Consider the following 18,755-nt stretch of genomic DNA (forward strand, 5'->3'; position numbering starts at 1 on the left):
TTATCCGGTGGGAGACTAGGAGCCAGTGCGCGTCTTTTAAAAGGGGTGTTACGTGATCAAATTTCTTAGTTTTGGTTATAAGTTTAATGGAAGCGTTTTGAATGATCTGTAATCGTTTTATTTCACTTAAAGAGATTCCTTTAAAAAGGGCATTACAATAGTCAATCCTGGAGATCACCAACGAATGAATTAGAATATTTAGAACATAAAAATTTTGAGATTGATCGAATTTGTCTTAATCTGTAAAAGGTTGTTTTAATAATGTTACTAATGTGATCATGAAAATTCAGTTTGTGATCGAAGATCACCCCTAAAATTTTGGTATTACTAACAAATTGTAGGGGAACATTTTTTATAGAAATGGGAGCAGTAAGGGAAGAGCTCTACTCACTCGAGGAACGCAGAGAGAGGGGAGACATGATAGAGACGTTCAAGTATCTCACGGGTCGCATCGAAGTGGAAGAAGATATCTTCCTTCTCATGGGTCCCACGGCAACCAGGGGGCACCCGTGGAAAATCAGGGGAGGGAAACTGCACAGTGACACCAGGAAATTCTTTTTCACTGAGAGAGTGGTTGACCGCTGGAATAATCTTCCACTTCAGGTCACTGAGGCCAGCAGCGTGCCTGATTTTAAGGCCAAATGGGATAGATACGTGGGATCTATTCACTGAGTTAGGTGGGGAAGGGTCATTGCGGTGGGCAGACTGGATGGGCCGTGGCCCTTATCTGCCGTCTATTTCTATGTTTCTATGTTTCTATGTTTCTATGAGTTGTCTTTCCAGGGAAAAAGCATCATATTAGTTTTTTTTATATTGAGTGCTAATCTATTTAAGTCTAGCCAATGATAGATTTGATCGAGTTTCTCGTTGATTGCTATGATATCAGATGTTTTGTTAGCGTCTAATGGGTGTAGAAGCTGGATGTCGTCAGCGTAGGCAAAGACCTGGAAACCCACTGATTGGCATAAAGTAAGCAGAGGGGCAAGGAAAATATTAAATAATAAAGGGGAAAGGATAGACCCTTGAGGAACACCATATGTAGACTGTGAAGATTTGGACATTGAATCTTTAAAAGAAACAGAAGAAGTACGATTTGTAAAATATGATACAAACCAAGTAAGTACTTGGTCTGTAATGCCTATTGATTGAAGTCTATTCAGAAGAAGTTGGTGGTCGATCGTGTCAAAGGCTGCTGAGAGGTCAATGGAAATCAATAGAACTGACTGGTGGTGATCTAGAAAATATTGGATGGAAGTAGTCATACCAATCAAGGAATGCTCCGTACTATGGTGATGTCTAAAACCAGTTTGGTTCGGATGTAGGACGTTAGTTTTTTCCACAAATTCTGAAACTTGATTAAAAATGACTTTTTCAGGCAGTTTAGCCAGAAAAGGAATATTTGCTATTGGTCTGAAGTTAGATAAATCTCCAGAGCTAATTTTCTTATCTTTAATAATAGGACGGATGATTGATTTTTTCCATGCTGTTGGTACGATGTTTTGACTTAGACTTTCATAAATTAGCTTATGGATGAAAGGACCAAAAATATTAAAGTGACGTTTGAGAATGAAAGGAGGAATTAGATCAGCCTTTGAGCCCTTGATGTTTATGGATTTGAGAATGGTCTCAATTTCATATAGACTTGGCATGTTAAATTTTGAACATTTTGAATATAGTGAATCTGAATCGGATTGTTGAATAGCAAACATTTTATATTGATTTACTGTAAAAGTGTTTCTGATTTTACTAATTTTTTCAATGAAATAGTCAGTGAGTTCCTGGGCAGTTGGTGAAGATGTAACGGCTTCTGATTGTTGTTTATTTAGACTTGATATTGAATTGAGAATAGTATAGAGGATTGATGGATTTTTAGCTTTCAAAATTTTATTAGAATAAAATTTCATTTTTGCTTGGTTTATTTTTTGTTTGTAGAATTTGGATTGCTCAGTGAACAATTGAAAATTTATTTTAGTTTTAGCTTTTCTCCACTTACGTTCTGAAGACCTGAGTTGTTTCTTAATGAGAGAAAGTTCAGCCGTGAACCATGGGTTCTGAATTTTGCGAGCGGGAATAATCTTTGCTTGTACTGGAGCTAGTTTATCTAATAATAGTTTAATAGCAGCGTTCCAGTGATTGATTAAATCATCTATAGAATGAGTTGTAGATTCAGAAAGATCTAATTTAAATGTTGAACGAATTGATTCTGAAGAGAGATCATTGAAGTTTCTAAAATTTATTGATTGTTGTTTAATGTGAGGTAGGTTATGTAAGATAGTGTGTTTGATTGTTATTAAAAAATGGTCTGACCATGGAACTGGTAGACAGCAGTTTACTGAAAAATTGTTTCTTGCGGATGAAGTTATTAGAGCCATATCAATTGTGTGTCCTGCTTGATGGGTTGGCGTTGTTAGAAGTGGATAAAGGTCTAATTGTTTTATATAAGAAAGAATAGTTTTAGTGAAATTGTTGTTGGGATCATCAAAATGAATATTGAAGTCACCCAAAATTAATGGATTTAAGGTAGAGCTACCAAAATCAAACATTAAGGATTGGAGTTGAGTAAAATTATCAGTGTTAATTGGGGGTGGCAAATATATTAAAAGTACATCGGTTTTTGGTTTTGTTAATAATGAAAACTGTAAATATTCAATAGGAGAATTTACTGGAGAGTTATCGACATGAGTTAGTAAGTGTTCTCGGAAAATTGTTGCTAATCTGCCTCCTCTTTTATAATGACGATGATTATGGAAAAATGAAAATCCTTGGGGACAGGCATAGGAAAGATAGGCCTAAAGTTTAACTTTGGGCTCAGTCAGTCACGGCTCAGGGGCAGGGCTCAGGTCGGCTCCTCAGGAACATTTCTCTCCTCTCCTCATCGGGAGGGGTGACTGGGTCTCCCTTTAGGGATCGGCTGCTCAGTTGTGTGGTCCTCTTTGGCTGGGGGCTCGGGTTGGTTCCTGACTCTTGGCTGGGCTGGACTAGGGCTCTTCTTTGGGTCGGGTGAGGGTCCTCTTGGCTGGAGCACGTGCTCTTCAGGTCTGGTCCTGGACTGGCCTGGGGCTCTTCGGTCAGGTGAGGTTCCTCTTGGCCTGAGCACGTGCTCTTCGGGTCTGACTCTGGTCCTGGGGTTGGTAAGGTGAGGCAGTGGTGAGGGCCTCCTCGTCGGGTCACCCGGAATGGAGCCGGGCGAGACCTCCTTGGTCCTCCTCCTCGATCGGTTCAGGTCCGGTGGCTGGGTGGTCCTCCTCGGCTCGGGACGTGATGGAGTCAGGTCCAGTGGGTCCTTCTCTTGGCTTGGCTGGGTCCAGTAGTTAGTAGTGGTTCCTCAGGTTGGTCTCTGTTTGGCCTATTGGTGGCTCACCTCATTAAGTACTGGCTCTAGCCTTGCATGTGACTTCCTTCAGCCAATCAGCAGCAAGGCTCCCTGCCTGCGGACGTGTGCCTACTTGCTGAGCTCACTGTTCAGCATGGCTCCAGTCCGCTGCAGCGCTGGTCTCACAATTAGATTTCAATTTATCCATGGAGGTCACGGAGAAGGTAGGCTCTAAAATCACGATTCCATCCCTGTGGAAGTCCCGTGGTGTGTTTGGGAGCCCAGTGGGAGTCCCATTGACCAGGGTGGGATCCCCGTAGGAGTCCCGTTGAACAGGGTGGGACCCCCTTGGGAGTCCCGTGTAGCGTGCATCTCAAGGAGGCAGTGCATGCAAATCCATCTCGTACATATTAATTGTGGATATCTTGAAAACCTGACCTGGCTCTGGCTCTCGAGGACCGGAATTGCCTACCCCTGCTATAGAGCAATACAAAGGCATTATAACAATTTCATCTTTGTTTTCCATTCTTTTCCTAACATTGTATTTGCTTTCTTTGACACCGCTATAGACTGCCTAGCAGTCCGCTCATGCGACGGCCCTCTGGTCAAAGACCAGCGCCCTAACTGAGACTAGCCCTACCTGCATACGTTCCGGTTCAGCAGGAACTTGTCTAACTTTGTCTTGAATCCCTGGAGGGTGTTTCCCCCCTTCCGGAGTCTGTTATAGGGGGGAAAACACCCTCCAGGGATTTAAGACAAAGTTAGACAAGTTCCTGCTGAACTGGAACTTATGCAGGTAGGGCTAGTCTCAGTTAGGGCGCTGGTCTTTGACCAGAGGGCCGCCGCGTGAGCGGACTGCTGGGCACGATGGACCACTGGTCTGACCCAGCAACGGCAATTCTTATGTTCTTATGTTCTTAATGACACCTAGATCCTTTTCCTGGGTAGTGACTCCTAACATCGAACCCTGCATCACGTAGCTATAGTTCGGGTTCTTTCCCACATGCATCAATTTGCACTTGCTCATTAAATGTCATCTCCCAGTTTCACAAGATCCTCTTGCAATATTTCACAATCCTCTTGCGACTTAACAACTTTGAACTACTTTGTGTCATCAGCAAACGTAATTAATTATCTCACTAGTTATTCCCATCTCTAGATCATTGATTAATATGTTAAAAAGCAGCAATCTCAGCACAGACCCCTGGAGAACCCAACTATTTAGCCTTTTCCAATGAGAATATTGACTATTTAACCCAAATGTCTATTTTCTATCTTTTAAGCAGTTCTTAATCCATAATAGGATATTACCTCCTATCCAGTAGCGTACTAAGGGGGGGGGGGGCGGGGGGGAGGTCCGCCCCGGGTGCTAGCCCTGAGAGGGGTGCTCCTGGCCTTGCCGTTCAGTCCCCCCCCCACCCCCGAAGGAACGCTCGCCCCCCTGGCCTCCCTGCACTACCTATGAAGCAGCCCGCAGCGGGATCGCGATGTCGGCGATCCCTGAGCTGCTTCGGTGCTGCTTCCTGTGCCATGGTCCCGCCCCTCCCCTCCTCTGATGTCAGAGAAGGGGCGGGACCGTGGCGGAGGAAGCAGCTCCGAAGCAGCGAAGGGATCGCTGACATCGCGATCCCGCTGCGGGCTGATTCAGGTGGTGCAGGGAGGCCAGGAGTGCGAGCGGTCCTTTGGGGGGGGGGGCTGAACTCAAGGCCGGAAGCACCCCCTCAGGGCCTGATTCAGGTGGTGCAGGGAGGCCGGGAGGGGCCAGCAGTCCTTCGGGGTGGGGCGGGAAGGCAGGCCGGCAGGCAGGCCTTCAAAGGGAAGGGAGGGGTGACAGGCAGGCAGGTCTTCAAGGGGGGGGGACAGGCAGGCCTTCAAAGGGGAGACAGGCAGGCAGGCCTTCAAAGGGGGGACAGGCCTTCAAGGGGGGGGGGGTCAGGCAGGCAGGCAGGCTTTCAAGGGAAGGATAGGCCTTCAAGGGAGGTTCAGGCAGGCAGGCTTTCAAGGGAGGGACAGGCCTTCAAGGGAGGAGGGGACAGGCAGGCCTTCAAGGGGGGGTGCAGGCCTTCGGAGGGGGGGGGTGCAGGCCTTCGGGGGGGAGTGCAGGCCTTCAGGGGTGGGATGCAGACCTTTAAGGGGGAGACAGGCCTTTAGGGAGGGGGGCCCTGGTGTAGAAATACACGGAGAGAATGAGGGGGTTCAAAGAGACGGGCATATGCCGGACTTTGGGTGGGAAGAAATAATGGGTCTGAAAATAGAGAAGAGGGAGAGATGATGGACCATAGTTTTAGAGAGGGAAAGAACAGAAAGGGAGAGAAGTTGGACACAAGGGATGGTGTGGAGGGGGGGATAGAGATACTGGATAGGAGGGTAGTTGGGAAAAGAAAGGGAGAGATGGTGGACCCTGGGTTGGTGGGGAAGGAGGGAGAGATGCTGGATGAAAGGGTAGTTAAGAAAAGATAGATCTGTGGAGGGAGACTTAAAAAGGATAGATGCCAGATCTCCTGGAGAGGGAAGGGAAACGGGGAGGACAGAGATTCAAAGGCAATGTTAGGAAATTCTACTTTACGGAGAGGGTGGTGGATGCCTGGAGTGCACTCCCGACAGAGGTGGTGGAGAGTAAAACTGTGACTGAGTTCAAAGAAGCGTGGGATGAACACAAAGGATCTAGAATCAGAAAATAAGATTAAATATTGAACTAAGGCCAGTACTGGGCAGATTTGCACGGTCTGTGTCTGTATATGGCCGTTTGGTGGAGGATGGGCTGGGGAGGGCTTCAATGGTTGGGAGGGTGTAGATGGGCTAGAGTAAGTCTTAACAGAGATTTCGGCAGTTGGAACCCAAGCACAGTACAGGGTAAAGCTTTGGATTCTTGCCCAGAAATAGCTAAGAAGAAAAAATAAAAAATTTAAATTGAATCAGGTTGGGCAGACTGGATGGACCATTCGGGTCTTTATCTGCTGTCATCTACTATGTTACTATGTTACTATGTTAGATGGCAGATGAGTGGTTAGCATGCAGAAAGAAGGAAGAAGGAAACCCTGGCAAGCAAGTTATCAGAAGACAACCAGAGCCTTGGACCAACAAGATTTGAAAAATAACCAGACAACAAAAGGTAGAAAAACTAATTTTATTTTCTGTTTTGTGATTACAATATGTCAGATTTGAAATGTGTATCCTGCCAGAGCTGGTGTTAGACCACAAACGTGAGTTAGGATTTAACAGAGAGGAAAAGTCCTTTTTGTTTCTTTATTTTATTTACACCACAGCGCCAGTGTGGTTAGGAGAAGCCAAAGGGAGGTGAAAAAGCTATAAAATAAACCCACCAGGATGTTTAAAAAAAACAAACAAACAAACACCCAATTGGGCAGGAAAGTTGAATCGAAAAACCAATTCAATAGGCTGAATCGAATTGAAAAATTTTTTTTTTCTTAAATCGGGCAGACTAGTTTGCACTACTGTCTTAGACTATAGGACCTGGGATTGGAGAGAGATGGCATCCTCAGTACTTTATAATGCAAGTGAAACGAGGATTTGGTCAGACTTTTGAAGGGTCTGCTGAAGAAAAATATTGTATAGGCCGGAGACATGAGACAGCAAAGGAAACGGGAACTTTTCTTCCTTCTATTTTTGTGAATGGCAAGGCTGAGGATGTCAGAGAGTTCAATTAAAATATGTGCTTTATAAGAAAATATAATAATGTGTTTTATAAAGTTTATAAGCATTGCTGGCCTACCCGTTGAGGTGTTCCTAATGGTGGTGGTGGTGGTAGTGGCGGCAGCATGTCAATGTGTTGAGAGGAAGAGGTGGTCTGGGAAATTCTGCTGAGCAAACTCTGGGCCCATTTCCACCCCCCCAGTTAGTCCACTCCACTCAACTGGTTCACACACTGAGTGGGTCTTTGGGTGTTGTGCCTGGGTAGTTGTATTGGGATCTCTTCTAGTGGTTTGTCAGTATCTCCTTGTGGTCCAAGGAAGGAAACTTTGTTAACCTTAGCATTGACCTTCAGAATATGTTTGTAACAGCGCTGCTTGTGTGGCATTAGACTATGTAGTGATCGAAAGAAAAAAACAGATCTTTGCACATTTTTGCACTATATGGTGGGTGAATGAGGAGATTCACATTTCCTGCACAGCTAAGTCCTTGTGAAGTTACCTTGTTCTTTCTGTATTTGACATCTAGCAAGGTCTCTGTTTGGAAGGAAAGAACTAAGCTTAAAAATGAAGTGGCCAGTAGTTATGGTAAAAGCAGATAGCATTGCTGATTTTAAGAAAGGTTTGGACAAATTCCTGGAGGAAAAGTCCATAGTCTGTTACTAAGACATGGGGGAAGTGTCTGCTTGCCCTGGATTGGTGCATGGAATGTTGCTACTCTTTGGGTTTTGACCAGGTACTAATGGCCTGAATTGGTTTCCATGAGAATGGGCTACTGGGCATGATGGACCATTGGTCTGACCCAGTTAGGCTATTCTTATGTTATGTTCTCATCTGTAGGGGCCTTTGTTTTCACTTCTTATTTTAATGTATTTTTTTTCTGGGAACTTATCAGTGTTTTTTAGAATGGGAACAAAAAATGGAAGAGAATTAATGTGTATGGAAAGGGGGGGGGGGTTTACTAATTTCTTCAGCTAAATAATTAAATCCACTTCAACCAGACATAGGAGAACTCACGCACCATTCACACACCCTCCAACTAAAATCGTCAAAAGAAAAAAAACTGTTCGACGACCTCCTAACACTCGACCCCCAACTCTACATCCTATTGACCTCGACCACAGACTACAAAACCTTCAAAAAAGAAATAAAAACCCTTCTATTCAAAAACACATAAAACCGAACTAACATAATCAGAACTGTCCCAAGCATCACCAGACATAATTTATGTTATGCTTGGATTAATGGTTACATATATGAGGTTCAATAAAAGAAAATTTTCAGTGCCTATTTCTATTATGACCATTTATTTTTCATGGTTATTACAAAAAATATTTTTTACATGGGGGGGGGTGTGTCAAAAAATGATGAGCCCCGGGTGCCACATACCCTAGGTACACCACTGCTCCTATCCCATGACTTTCTAATTTCCTCAGAAGACTTTAATGAAGTACTTTGCCAAATGTCTTTATTCAAAGCTTTTACAAATTGTTTCATCAGGCCTAGCTTTATATGTAGTGGTGGCAGTATGATTCTATCTCGTGCTACCAAAGGTTCATTGATTACATTTTGTCCTCAAACCACCATATATTTCCTCGGAGGCCAATCTTTTTTTGCCCAATGTTCATGTTAGGCTCTACTATCTCAAAGGAAAAAAAGCAAGGATATCAACCATATCTAAGAAACTAGAGCTGATGCGGTCTATCCAATAAAATTTTTTTGAATCAGTGCCCAAAATAACCCTGGAAACAGGTTAAAAAAAATCCAAGGCATGAAGAAACATTTTTTTTAGGGGTCTGTGCAATATGCTTTGCTCAAACAGAATATGAAAATGGCACAAAACTACAATAGGTGGGCAGATTTCAAAAGCACTAAATAATGCTTTTTCAGACAGAACTACAGATAGGATCTCTCTCTCTCTCTCTCGCATATACTGCCAGCAACCGCTTCATATTTACATGTGAAACAAACCAGACTCTCTACCACATGTGCTCTTTGATAAACTTTTTTTTCCCCCAATTACTTGTTATAACCTTGTACAGAGTTCTCCCAGAGGAGTACAATACGTGCATAAATAGGATGGTTCCACAGTTTTCTAACAGAAATGTAGAAAAATGAAGACAGGTAAAGACCATATGGCCTATCTAGCCTGCCTATCCATTCCATCTACTATCCCTTCCTTTCCTTTAGAGATCCAACATACTTGTCCCAAGCTGTCTTGAATTCAGATATACTCTTCGTCTCCACCACCTTCACCAGGAGCATTCACCACCCTTTCTGTGAAAAAGTATTTTCTGAAGTTACTTCTTAGTCTGTTCCCCTTGTGCCTTCATCTTATGTCCCCTCATGATAGAGTTTCCTTTCAAATGAAAGAGACTTACCTCCTATGCATTTATGCCGCATAGGTATTTTTAAATGTCTATCATATCTCCCCTCTCCCACTTTTCTTCCAAAGTATACCTATTAAGATCTTTAAGTCTGTCCTCATAAGCTTTAAGATGTAGACCAGTGACTATTTTAGAGCCTTCCTCTGGACCGACTCCATCCTGTTCGTATCTTTTTGAAGGTACGCTCTCCAGAATTGTACACAATATTCTAAGAGAGTCTTATACAGGGGCATCATTACTTATTTTTCTTACTAACCATTCTTCTCCCTGTCTACTTAGCGGTTCAATTACCTTAATCTTAACCCATGCTTTTTGCTTTTTTTTTTTTTTTTCAGAATTGGATATCAATAGGACAGTAGAAAGTGATTGAATATTCTTATGTCTTCATCAGAGAGCCAACAAATGCTAGAAAGAGGCAGATCAGTTTTATGCAATTTGACTGCTGTCCAGAGTATTCTGTGAACTACATGATATAGAGATAAGAGGGAATTTCTTATTTCTAGGTAATATGTAGAAATAAAATAAAACCATAAAGGGAAAAAAATACCTTTTTTATTGGATTAACTTAATTTACCCCCCTTTTTTGAAGATAATAATAATAATAATTTATTTCTTATATACCGCTATACCGTGAAGTTCGAAGCGGTTTACAATAAAGATACGTTTAGTCAGTACATGAGATGCAAGTGGTTTACATTAAAGATTCATTTTGTCAGTACATGGGATACAAGTGGGTTACAGTAAAGATATATTTTGTCAGTACATGGGATGCAAGTGGGTTACAATACAAGTAGTTTACTATCAAGGTGCATTTTGTCAGTGTATGGGATACAGGTGGGTTACCATAAAGATACATTTAGTCAGTACATGGGTTACAATAAAGATACATTATGTCAGTACATGAGATTCAAGGTGGAAAGTATAATTAGTTTCGGGCCTTGGAATTAGGGGGCGAGGTGGAAGGGTCATGGCGAGGAAGAGGAAGATGCGCTAGGGTTTTATTTATCACCACCTGCGGCAGTAAAAGCTCTGACACTCCTAGAATTCCTATGAGCATCGGAGCTTTTACTGCTGCGGCTGGTGATAAATCCTCCCAAATACGGTTTCGTAAAAGGGTTTGATCTGAGGCAGAAGGGGTTACCTTCAAAAGCTAATCATAAACTGCATTGTTAGTCCAATAAAAAGGTATTATTTTTTTCCCCTTTATGTTTTTGTTTTATTTCTGCATATTACCTTGAAGAGTGGACTAACACAGCCACCACTCCATTCTTCTAGCAAAGGAAAGAATTAAGTGAAGGGCAGTTCTATAAAGGAAGAGAGTGTGGCGCAGTGGTTAGAGCTCCAGCCTCAGCATCCTGAAGTTGTGGGTTCAAATCCTGTGCTGCTCCTTGTGACCTTGGGAGAGTCACTTAATCCTCCACTTCCCCAGGTGTGCTAGATAGATTGTGAGCCCACCTAGACAGACAGGAAGAAATGCTTGAGTACCTGAATGTAAAAACCGCTTAGATAACATTGATAGGCGCTATATAAATGCCTAATAATTAAATAAAATAAATAAGGGCACTTAAATTTAGGTGGTAATTATGCACACTGATTTATAGAGTAGGTGCAGATATGTAAATGATTTCACATTTATGCACAAATATACTAGGGCCTAGGCACTGTTCTTTAAAACTGTCATGCTAGTTGCTTGGTACATAATAGCAAATGGACTTTAGCAGTGGCTGAAGCATGGGCATGTGTAGGGTGTTCTACCTAGCAATGCATGCACCATATAGAATTTATCAAATGTGCACATTGCAAGGTGCACTTGGGCATGCCAACTTATGCCTGTCATTGTCCTGAGATAAGCTGTCGCACCTAAGCTTTTGCACACTTACCTCCAAGGGCGTGATATTGAGGGATAAATCTTTCTGGTTTAAATGTCTTTGTTGAATTTCATAAAATACAATAATTCAACAAAGCAATTAATCTAATTGACATTTAAGCCCTTCCCCCTCCCCCCAACAAAATTGTAAAAGTGGACAAATTGGGAGTACAAAACAGAAAGACAAGTCAGTTAGCATGTATTCTACAATAGTCATCTAAAAGAGCTCAAACCCTCTTAAAATATCAAAACTGAACTTTGCCTAACAGCAGCTACTTCTTCATATTTACGCGCAAGACAGACTCCTACCCACTAAGCAGGAAATGAAAGAACTGTACTATTTTTCCATTCTGATAAGACATGCTGAATTTCTAGACCCATAAGAACATCAAATAATTTGGTCTTATTATTTTTTTTTAACTAAATGCGATAAGATAGCAGAACGCAAAATGACAATTTCATAAGTCAGCTCTATACAGAATCCAAAGATTTCTTGCACTCCTTGCCAGACTTCATCCCAAAACATTTTAACAGCATGTCATCCAAATACCATATGATAAAATGTGCCTACATCAGTTTTACAAGTTCAGCATAAATTAGGTCTGGATAAATCTTTTATTATGCTCCTGAAATTTAAAGGCACTCCCTCCCTGACTGTTTTGAAAGGAGTGTATTCTGGTATATTCACCTCCAAGTCCTGATTCTAGTGACAGAACCAGAACCATGATTCATTTATTTCTGTAGATCAGGGAAAAAGAAGCGAGCTGGCCTTGGCAAAAGCACAAAGTACACAACAAAGAGGCAAGAGAGATGTCTGTACCAACTGCTAGTCACATTTATTCAAAACAACATATAGGAGGTTTAGAAGTCCTAGGTCTTTAAAAAGACCATAAGGACTTCATACGATCTTTTTAAAGACCTAGGACTTTTAGACCTCCTATATGTTGTTTTGAATAAATGTGACTACCGGTTGGTACAGACATCTCTCTTGCCTCTTTGTTGTGTGTCATTTATTTCTGTCACAGTAATATCTTCTTCTAGCATGTTGGCTTTTAGTTCAGTGGTTTGGTTTGATACACTATGTCAGTGTGTATTTATTACTTTCTTGCTTTTCTAGCATTCTCTCTGTTTCCTGCAGGGATTGTTTCTTATATGGTTAATGTAATGTACAGCGCTGCATGTGTCTGGCAGAGCTATAGAAACAATATACCGGTAATTATTAGTAGTAGGAATTGCTCCAGTTCCTTACTACAATAAGACCAGCTCTCATGTGTACATAAATTCTTATACATAGTTCGTAGTGCTGTGCATTGTGTGCCACATAATCTTTTAAAAATAGCTAGGGGTTGTTTTTTTTTTGTTTAAAATCCTGCCTCATTATAGAGTAAAATCAGCAAAATATTTTCTTTTCTTTCTTTTTTCTTAGAGAATTGAAAATTGTGAGTTGCTATTTCATAAAGAAACTGGCTGGCTAATGGCCTAATGTGATATGTTGATGTTAACAAGCCCCTGTGCAGGAAGAGGAGGAGGATCAGTTAACTGCCCCTTTTGTTTTCAGGAAATACTGTTATGATTTGGTAGATTTCAGGAGACTTGTTTAGAGAAAAACACAAGTATGTGGAAAAACAGTGGTAGGCGGAGTTTGTCAAGGCTGACATTCGTGTAAGGCCGTGCCTTTTACTGAATACTGGCTTTGCCTGAAGGAGGAATATTTAGGCTGCAGCTGTCTGCACCAAGATTTCCATAAAATTCCTAATGTTGTCAGCTCACTAGCTTTTATGTACTTTCTCCCTGACTTCATTTCTTACATACTTAGGCCTGGAGTATTATATTTGGGGGATCCTTCTTTTTCCTCTTACTGTTCTCCAACATGACTGACTCGAGGGAATTTGGTTCTCTTGTTGATCAAATGCTGTAAAATAAGCCTCTGGCAAGATTGAGGGTAAAGACACCAAAAAGGGAGCCCAAGGAGGCCTCAATGACGAGACAATAAAGGCACATCAAAGGAGTCGTGAGGATGAGATGTCAATAATTCAGCCATGGGTATAAAGTTCAAAGTTCACTTTATTGATAGTAGCACTGTGAGGACTTGAAGACTTCGAGTCCTCGCAGTGCTACTATCAATAAAGTCCTCGTGCTCCCATTGGGGGTGTGTGTGTGTGGGAACCCCCCCACTACACTGAAAACTCCCGAACAGCGAAAACGGGAGTTTTCAGTGTACTTGGGGGGGAGGGGGGTTCCCCTCCCAAACCCCCCAATGGGAGCGCGAGGACTTGTAGTAGGGGGTTTCGCCCCCTCACAGTGCAAATGTCACCACGGGATTGTCGGCACGCCAAAGTACCACTGTAAAGTCCACTTTAACCACTAGTGTACTGTACGGACCACACATTTGCTGGTGAAATTACATAGTGTGAACGAGATACTGGTAGATATAGGAATCTGACACTATTATATTCAGACGCCGTGACAGCATGAATTGCACTGATGTAGTGTAGCAACGGCTTCTACACCATAAGACCTGTACACCATCAGTGCCCTGTAAATCATGGCTGCAGTAACAGAAACCAAGCAACCGGTTCTAGCGTTTTGTCCCAGGCCACTGAAAGCTGGTTTCAGAAATGTTCACTGACCTGTTTTTTTTCATTGTTAAGAACCAGTGCTTCATGACTCTGAAGTATTCTATTCATTTATCCTGTTTTATAGATGCTGAAACGATGGAGCTGAGCTGCACTGAAGTACCTCTTTACGTAAGTTCTGTGCCACTGGGAACTGCGCTGAAACCCACTCTCACCATTACTGACACATTCAAGGGTAGCACAATTAATCAAAGCTGAATTTTATGACTCTTTAACTGAACCTCTTAGGTGACCAATTACCATTTTGTCAGTCCAAATAGTTTGAATCATTTTGTAAAATCTTATGAAAGCCCAAACTCTTCCTTTTATTGATTTTGGTTTTCTACTGGTAATGTGTGTGCTCTAATTAGATTCTAGCCTGCTGCTATTACTATAATACTGGACAACAAATATTTCCAAAAGTTTTGCTTCCTTAAAACAAACTGGTAGTTTTGATAGACCCCTTCAAAATAAACACAAATATAATTTCCCACGGACTGTATTATGTAGGAATTTTGAGAAACATGATGGTATCTGTAATTGACTATAACATGTTTTAATGCACAAAGTTTCTGATTCGCTGTGAGAGTTTGCCATGGCTAAAAGTGTTTTCCTGCTGATTTTCATTTGTATTTGGTGTCCGGTGCATCTCGTTGTGGTGTCCAACAATAGTCAGCCGGCATTGATGGATTCCAGTTACCCTGATATATTTTTTCCATGGTGCCAATGTCCTGGTGAAACCTTTCACCATGTTCGTTGCTGACTTCACCAAGATTTGCGGGGAAGAAGTCCAAGCGTGAATTTGTAGAAAGTGCATCTTTAGTGACATGTTGCACTTCATGGTTTTGTATGCTCTAAGAAGGTTGTCATCCAGTTGAATATAGCTTAGTACTCTGTAACTGCCAAGAAAATTCACAACAACATCCTTGAATGCTTTCCAGGTGATTTTCTCTGGCCCGACTAACAGATCTTCAAATCTCTCATCATTGATGATGTGTCTGATCTGTGGACTGACAAAATTGTCTTCCTTAATCTTGGTGTCTGTTATTCTTGGAAACATCTGTCTTAGATAAAGAAAACCTTTGCCTTCTTTGTTCATCGCTTTTACTAAATTTTTCATCAGTCCAAGTTTTATGTGAAGAGGAGGCAAAAATATCTTTTATAAGGTCAACAAGTGGTCCATGTACCACATTTTTTTGTCCTGGAATCAAATTCTGATGGAGTGGCCAGTTCTTTTGAATGAAATGCAACTCCTTAGCACGGCTGTCCCATTCACAAATAAAACAACAGTGCTTGGTACATCCAAGTTGCATTCCAAGTAGAAGAGCTACTATTTTAAGATCACCACAGATGTTCCAGTTGTATTTTGTGTACTTGATATGCTTTAACAGTAATTCCATGTTTTCATATGCATTTATATAGCCTTTACAGACAGCATCCATCAAGCCCATGTACAAGCATGCTCAGGCATGCCCAGACTGCATCATTTCCATGGATGTTATGCAACCTGCCCTGACACTATATCCAAGCACAAATAAATAATAAAAATTAATAAATATGTAAAGGTGAGCCCTCAGTGTGAGGAGTTAGCGATATGGAGAAGAATCCCCAGCGCTTAACAAGTCTGGTGTGAGAGCTTAAATAAACTCAACCCACCTGCACACCATCACAGGACTCATCGTATGTGCAAATGAGAAAGTGAAAATCATAAACACATTATATAGATTTAGTCTGTTTAATTACTAGTGCAAAACACTTGCAGAGAACATGCTATGAACCCCCCCCCCCCCCAGCTGTACCCCAAGAGCAAAAGACTCCAAACTTAACTTTTGAATGTTGGTCAGGGAAAGCTGTAAATCGCTCGAGGTAGTTTGTGAAAGCCCTGCTGGGGGCCCTCCATCTCTCCATCCCAAGTACACTCCATCTCTTAAAGCTTCTTCAAAATGGCCACAGCAGAATCCTGCCACCAGTTAACTACTGATGTCACACCAGGAAGTGAATATGGTTGGAAAAACTTCACATCACTCATCCAACATCAAATCAGACACCACCAATTGATCTCTGCATTCAAACTTCTTGGCTGTATTAAGTCTAATTTAAATATCCAGCACTGTTCTTTCAAATTCAAAAAATAGTCATAATTCCCACCCTCTCACCTTAATAGAATATTATCTAAAACTCATTAGCGCACATCCTCCCAAGAGTGACCAGAGTTCATCCAATGTTGCACAAGCAGAGCAGAAATGATTTTGTTGACAGTTCATGACTTGTGCTCATTCAACCAAGTTCTAATAGACCTCTAAAAAAGTCCTACCTAGATCAAAGCACAGCGACATATAGTAGTTTATACAGTGTTGGTAGCGGAACAAGAAGTTCTTGATGTATTTTCGGGTGGATCCACTCAGCACTTTTAGAGATAGGAAATACCATTAACAGCTGATGGTAGCAGCTCTGATGCTCAGAATTCTATGAGCGTCAGAGCTGTTACCTCCGTGGCTAAAATCCACACTACAGTTTTGTAAAAGAGGGAGGGCTTAGTTTGTGATGACAAATTCCATACTAGGCGAAGGTGTTTTCTGTGTTCTGTGTGCTCGAAAGACATGTTTTTTTGTTAGGCTTGACTGCAGGATTGATCTGTACTAGTCTGGCTTGTTTAGTTTTACAATGGGTGTATTGATGTTGTACTGCTCACTGCAGTATGTAAGATGCTGCCTTTTCCTAGATACTCATATGTGACGTGTGGCTTGTTACTAAAAATCATGTTTTCTGTACAGATGGGGGGGGGGTCAAAAAATGATGGGCCCCGGGTGTCACATATGCTAGGTACGCCGCTGCTCTGGAGCTGTCATCAGCTGGGCAGAGGGAAGGATGGTGACTGCAAGGCAGGAGGAGGAGCTGAGCCTATCGATTGCTCTTCTGAGCAGATGACAGGCACAGTTCCCCCCCCCCCTTTTATTGGGGCTGCTCTGCACAAATTGCATGCATAAACGTAATTTGCATGCTATTGTGCTGAGCATCACCTGAAAAAATAAAATCGTTCCCACCACAATATTTTTTTTTACTGTGGTGTTGGAGCTTTGTGCATGCTGTGCTCAGTAAGGAAGGCTGGAATGTTCAGCTTGGTGGTTGGTTGTGGAAAGAGCCAGCCCATGTGGGCAGAGCCAGAAAGTAATTTTTGAGCACATGGTCTTTGGTTGCCCAACCTCACTAAAACCCTAGCACTGAGGGGTTAATCTTAGAGGCTAAGACAGAAGAAGTTTGCTGTGCATGGCGTCTGAAGTCACTGCCATTTGGCAGCAGGTGCCTGCTGGGAGTTCCTGGCTTAGGAGCAAGAAAGAGTGCTTCAGGAAAAAGACACCCCAGAAAGGAGAAATGGGAGTGGGAGTGTCTCACGTCTGGTGGAACTTTCACCGTGTCAGTGGAAATCCACTGGTCTAGGATGGGACAGAAATATTGATGACACTGTGATTATCAGGTTCTGGAGTGTAAGGGAATGGGATGGAGATTACCACATGCTGTTTCCTGACACTAGCGGATTGCACCGAAACAGGATTGGATTGTGTTTTTTTCCCCCCCTGTTGAACTGTGATTTTGAAGGGAAGAGTTTGGAGATAAACTTCCTGTGTAGACATTTTGAACTGCATATATCAAGTACTGTGTTTAAAGTTACTGTTTAGCAAAGCAAGTTGAAGTTAAGCACCGAGACACTGGACTGCTTATTTGATCAGACATCACGGTGACAAAATTCATCACCATTCCTGTCCTGCGGATAACTGCGGGAAATAATCCCATGTCATTTTCTAGTGTCTATTTCAACCTCGTTCCTTCTACACCAGCATTCTTCAAAGCAAAGCTTGCGGGTCAGTGGTTGTGCCCAATTATACACTGATTCTTTCCTCTCTCCTTAAAGAATGACATGAAGATGGTTTCCTGCAGTTATCCGCGGGGACGGGAATGGTGATGAATTTTGTCACCGTGTCATTCTATCAGAGTAAAATAAAGGTGCCCAGAAAAGATTACCCTGCAGCCTACCATCCCGCTTGAAAAAATAGATTCTTGTTTTGTAGATTCTGATCAGAGTACCCTACCCTAAGAGCTTAACCGGTGCTCAAGACATTGTGAGACCAAGATTACATATATTTAATAGAATCAATTCATGAGGCATGTCATTAATCACCTTTCCTTCCTGTGGTTAGAAAGGGCTTTTTTACCCTCTGGAAGATTCAATCCATTAGGGCTTATTTTGATGTTTCATCGTTTAGATTTTTGGTACAGTCCCTCATACTTAGTCAGCTTGATTACTGTAATATTGCCTATTTGGCAATATCTCAGTGAAATATGCAGCGATTGCATATGGTTCAAAATGCGGCAGTCAGATTGATTTTTGGGCTGAAGAAATATGACCATATGATACCTTTTTTTCCAAAAATTGCATTGGTTGCCAGTGGAAGTGCGGGTGAAGTTCAAATTTGGTTGCTTCTGTTTTAAGGTTTTGTTTGGTCTCGCCCCTAAATATTTAATTGATTTTTTTCCTTTGCAACTAGTACACAGGAGAAGTTCACACTTCAATTTCGTCTTTCCGCCTGTTAAAAGTTGTAAATTAAAAAAAAAAAAATCATCAACATCTTTTGTCATACCAGGCGGCATTATGGGGCAAGGATTTGGAATATTTGATCATGTCCTCCAATTCCTATGTGGATTTAGGAGGCATTTAAAGACATACTTGTTTTCTAAATATTTGGGTAATTAGTTTCAATTTACTTGGATAACTTAAACTTAGTAAACCACATAGATCTTTACAGTCTTATTTTCTAATCTTTTGGGTATTAATTTTAACTTAATTATACATCCTGTCTTTTGTAAACTGCATAGAACTTCACGGTCCTGAAGTATATAAGCTGATTATTATGTTATGTTACTTTA

General features: G+C 41.8%; 1 protein-coding gene across 5 annotated transcripts in view; it reads left to right on the forward strand.

Annotated features, from left to right (window-relative positions):
- Nucleotides 1-18,755, forward strand: part of ARHGEF28 (Rho guanine nucleotide exchange factor 28) — a 524,944-nt gene that overhangs the window by 112,194 nt on the left and 393,995 nt on the right. For all 5 annotated transcript variants that reach the window (XM_033929274.1, XM_033929277.1, XM_033929278.1 and 2 more), the window contains exon 2: nucleotides 13,921-13,964. In XM_033929274.1, the coding sequence (XP_033785165.1) occupies nucleotides 13,932-13,964 (33 nt within the window). In that variant the 5' untranslated portion in view covers nucleotides 13,921-13,931. The remainder of the gene's footprint in view (nucleotides 1-13,920; nucleotides 13,965-18,755) is intronic.

The sequence above is a fragment of the Geotrypetes seraphini genome, chromosome 1, assembly GCF_902459505.1.
Source record: "Geotrypetes seraphini chromosome 1, aGeoSer1.1, whole genome shotgun sequence".
NCBI classification, from domain to species: Eukaryota; Metazoa; Chordata; class Amphibia; order Gymnophiona; family Dermophiidae; genus Geotrypetes; species Geotrypetes seraphini.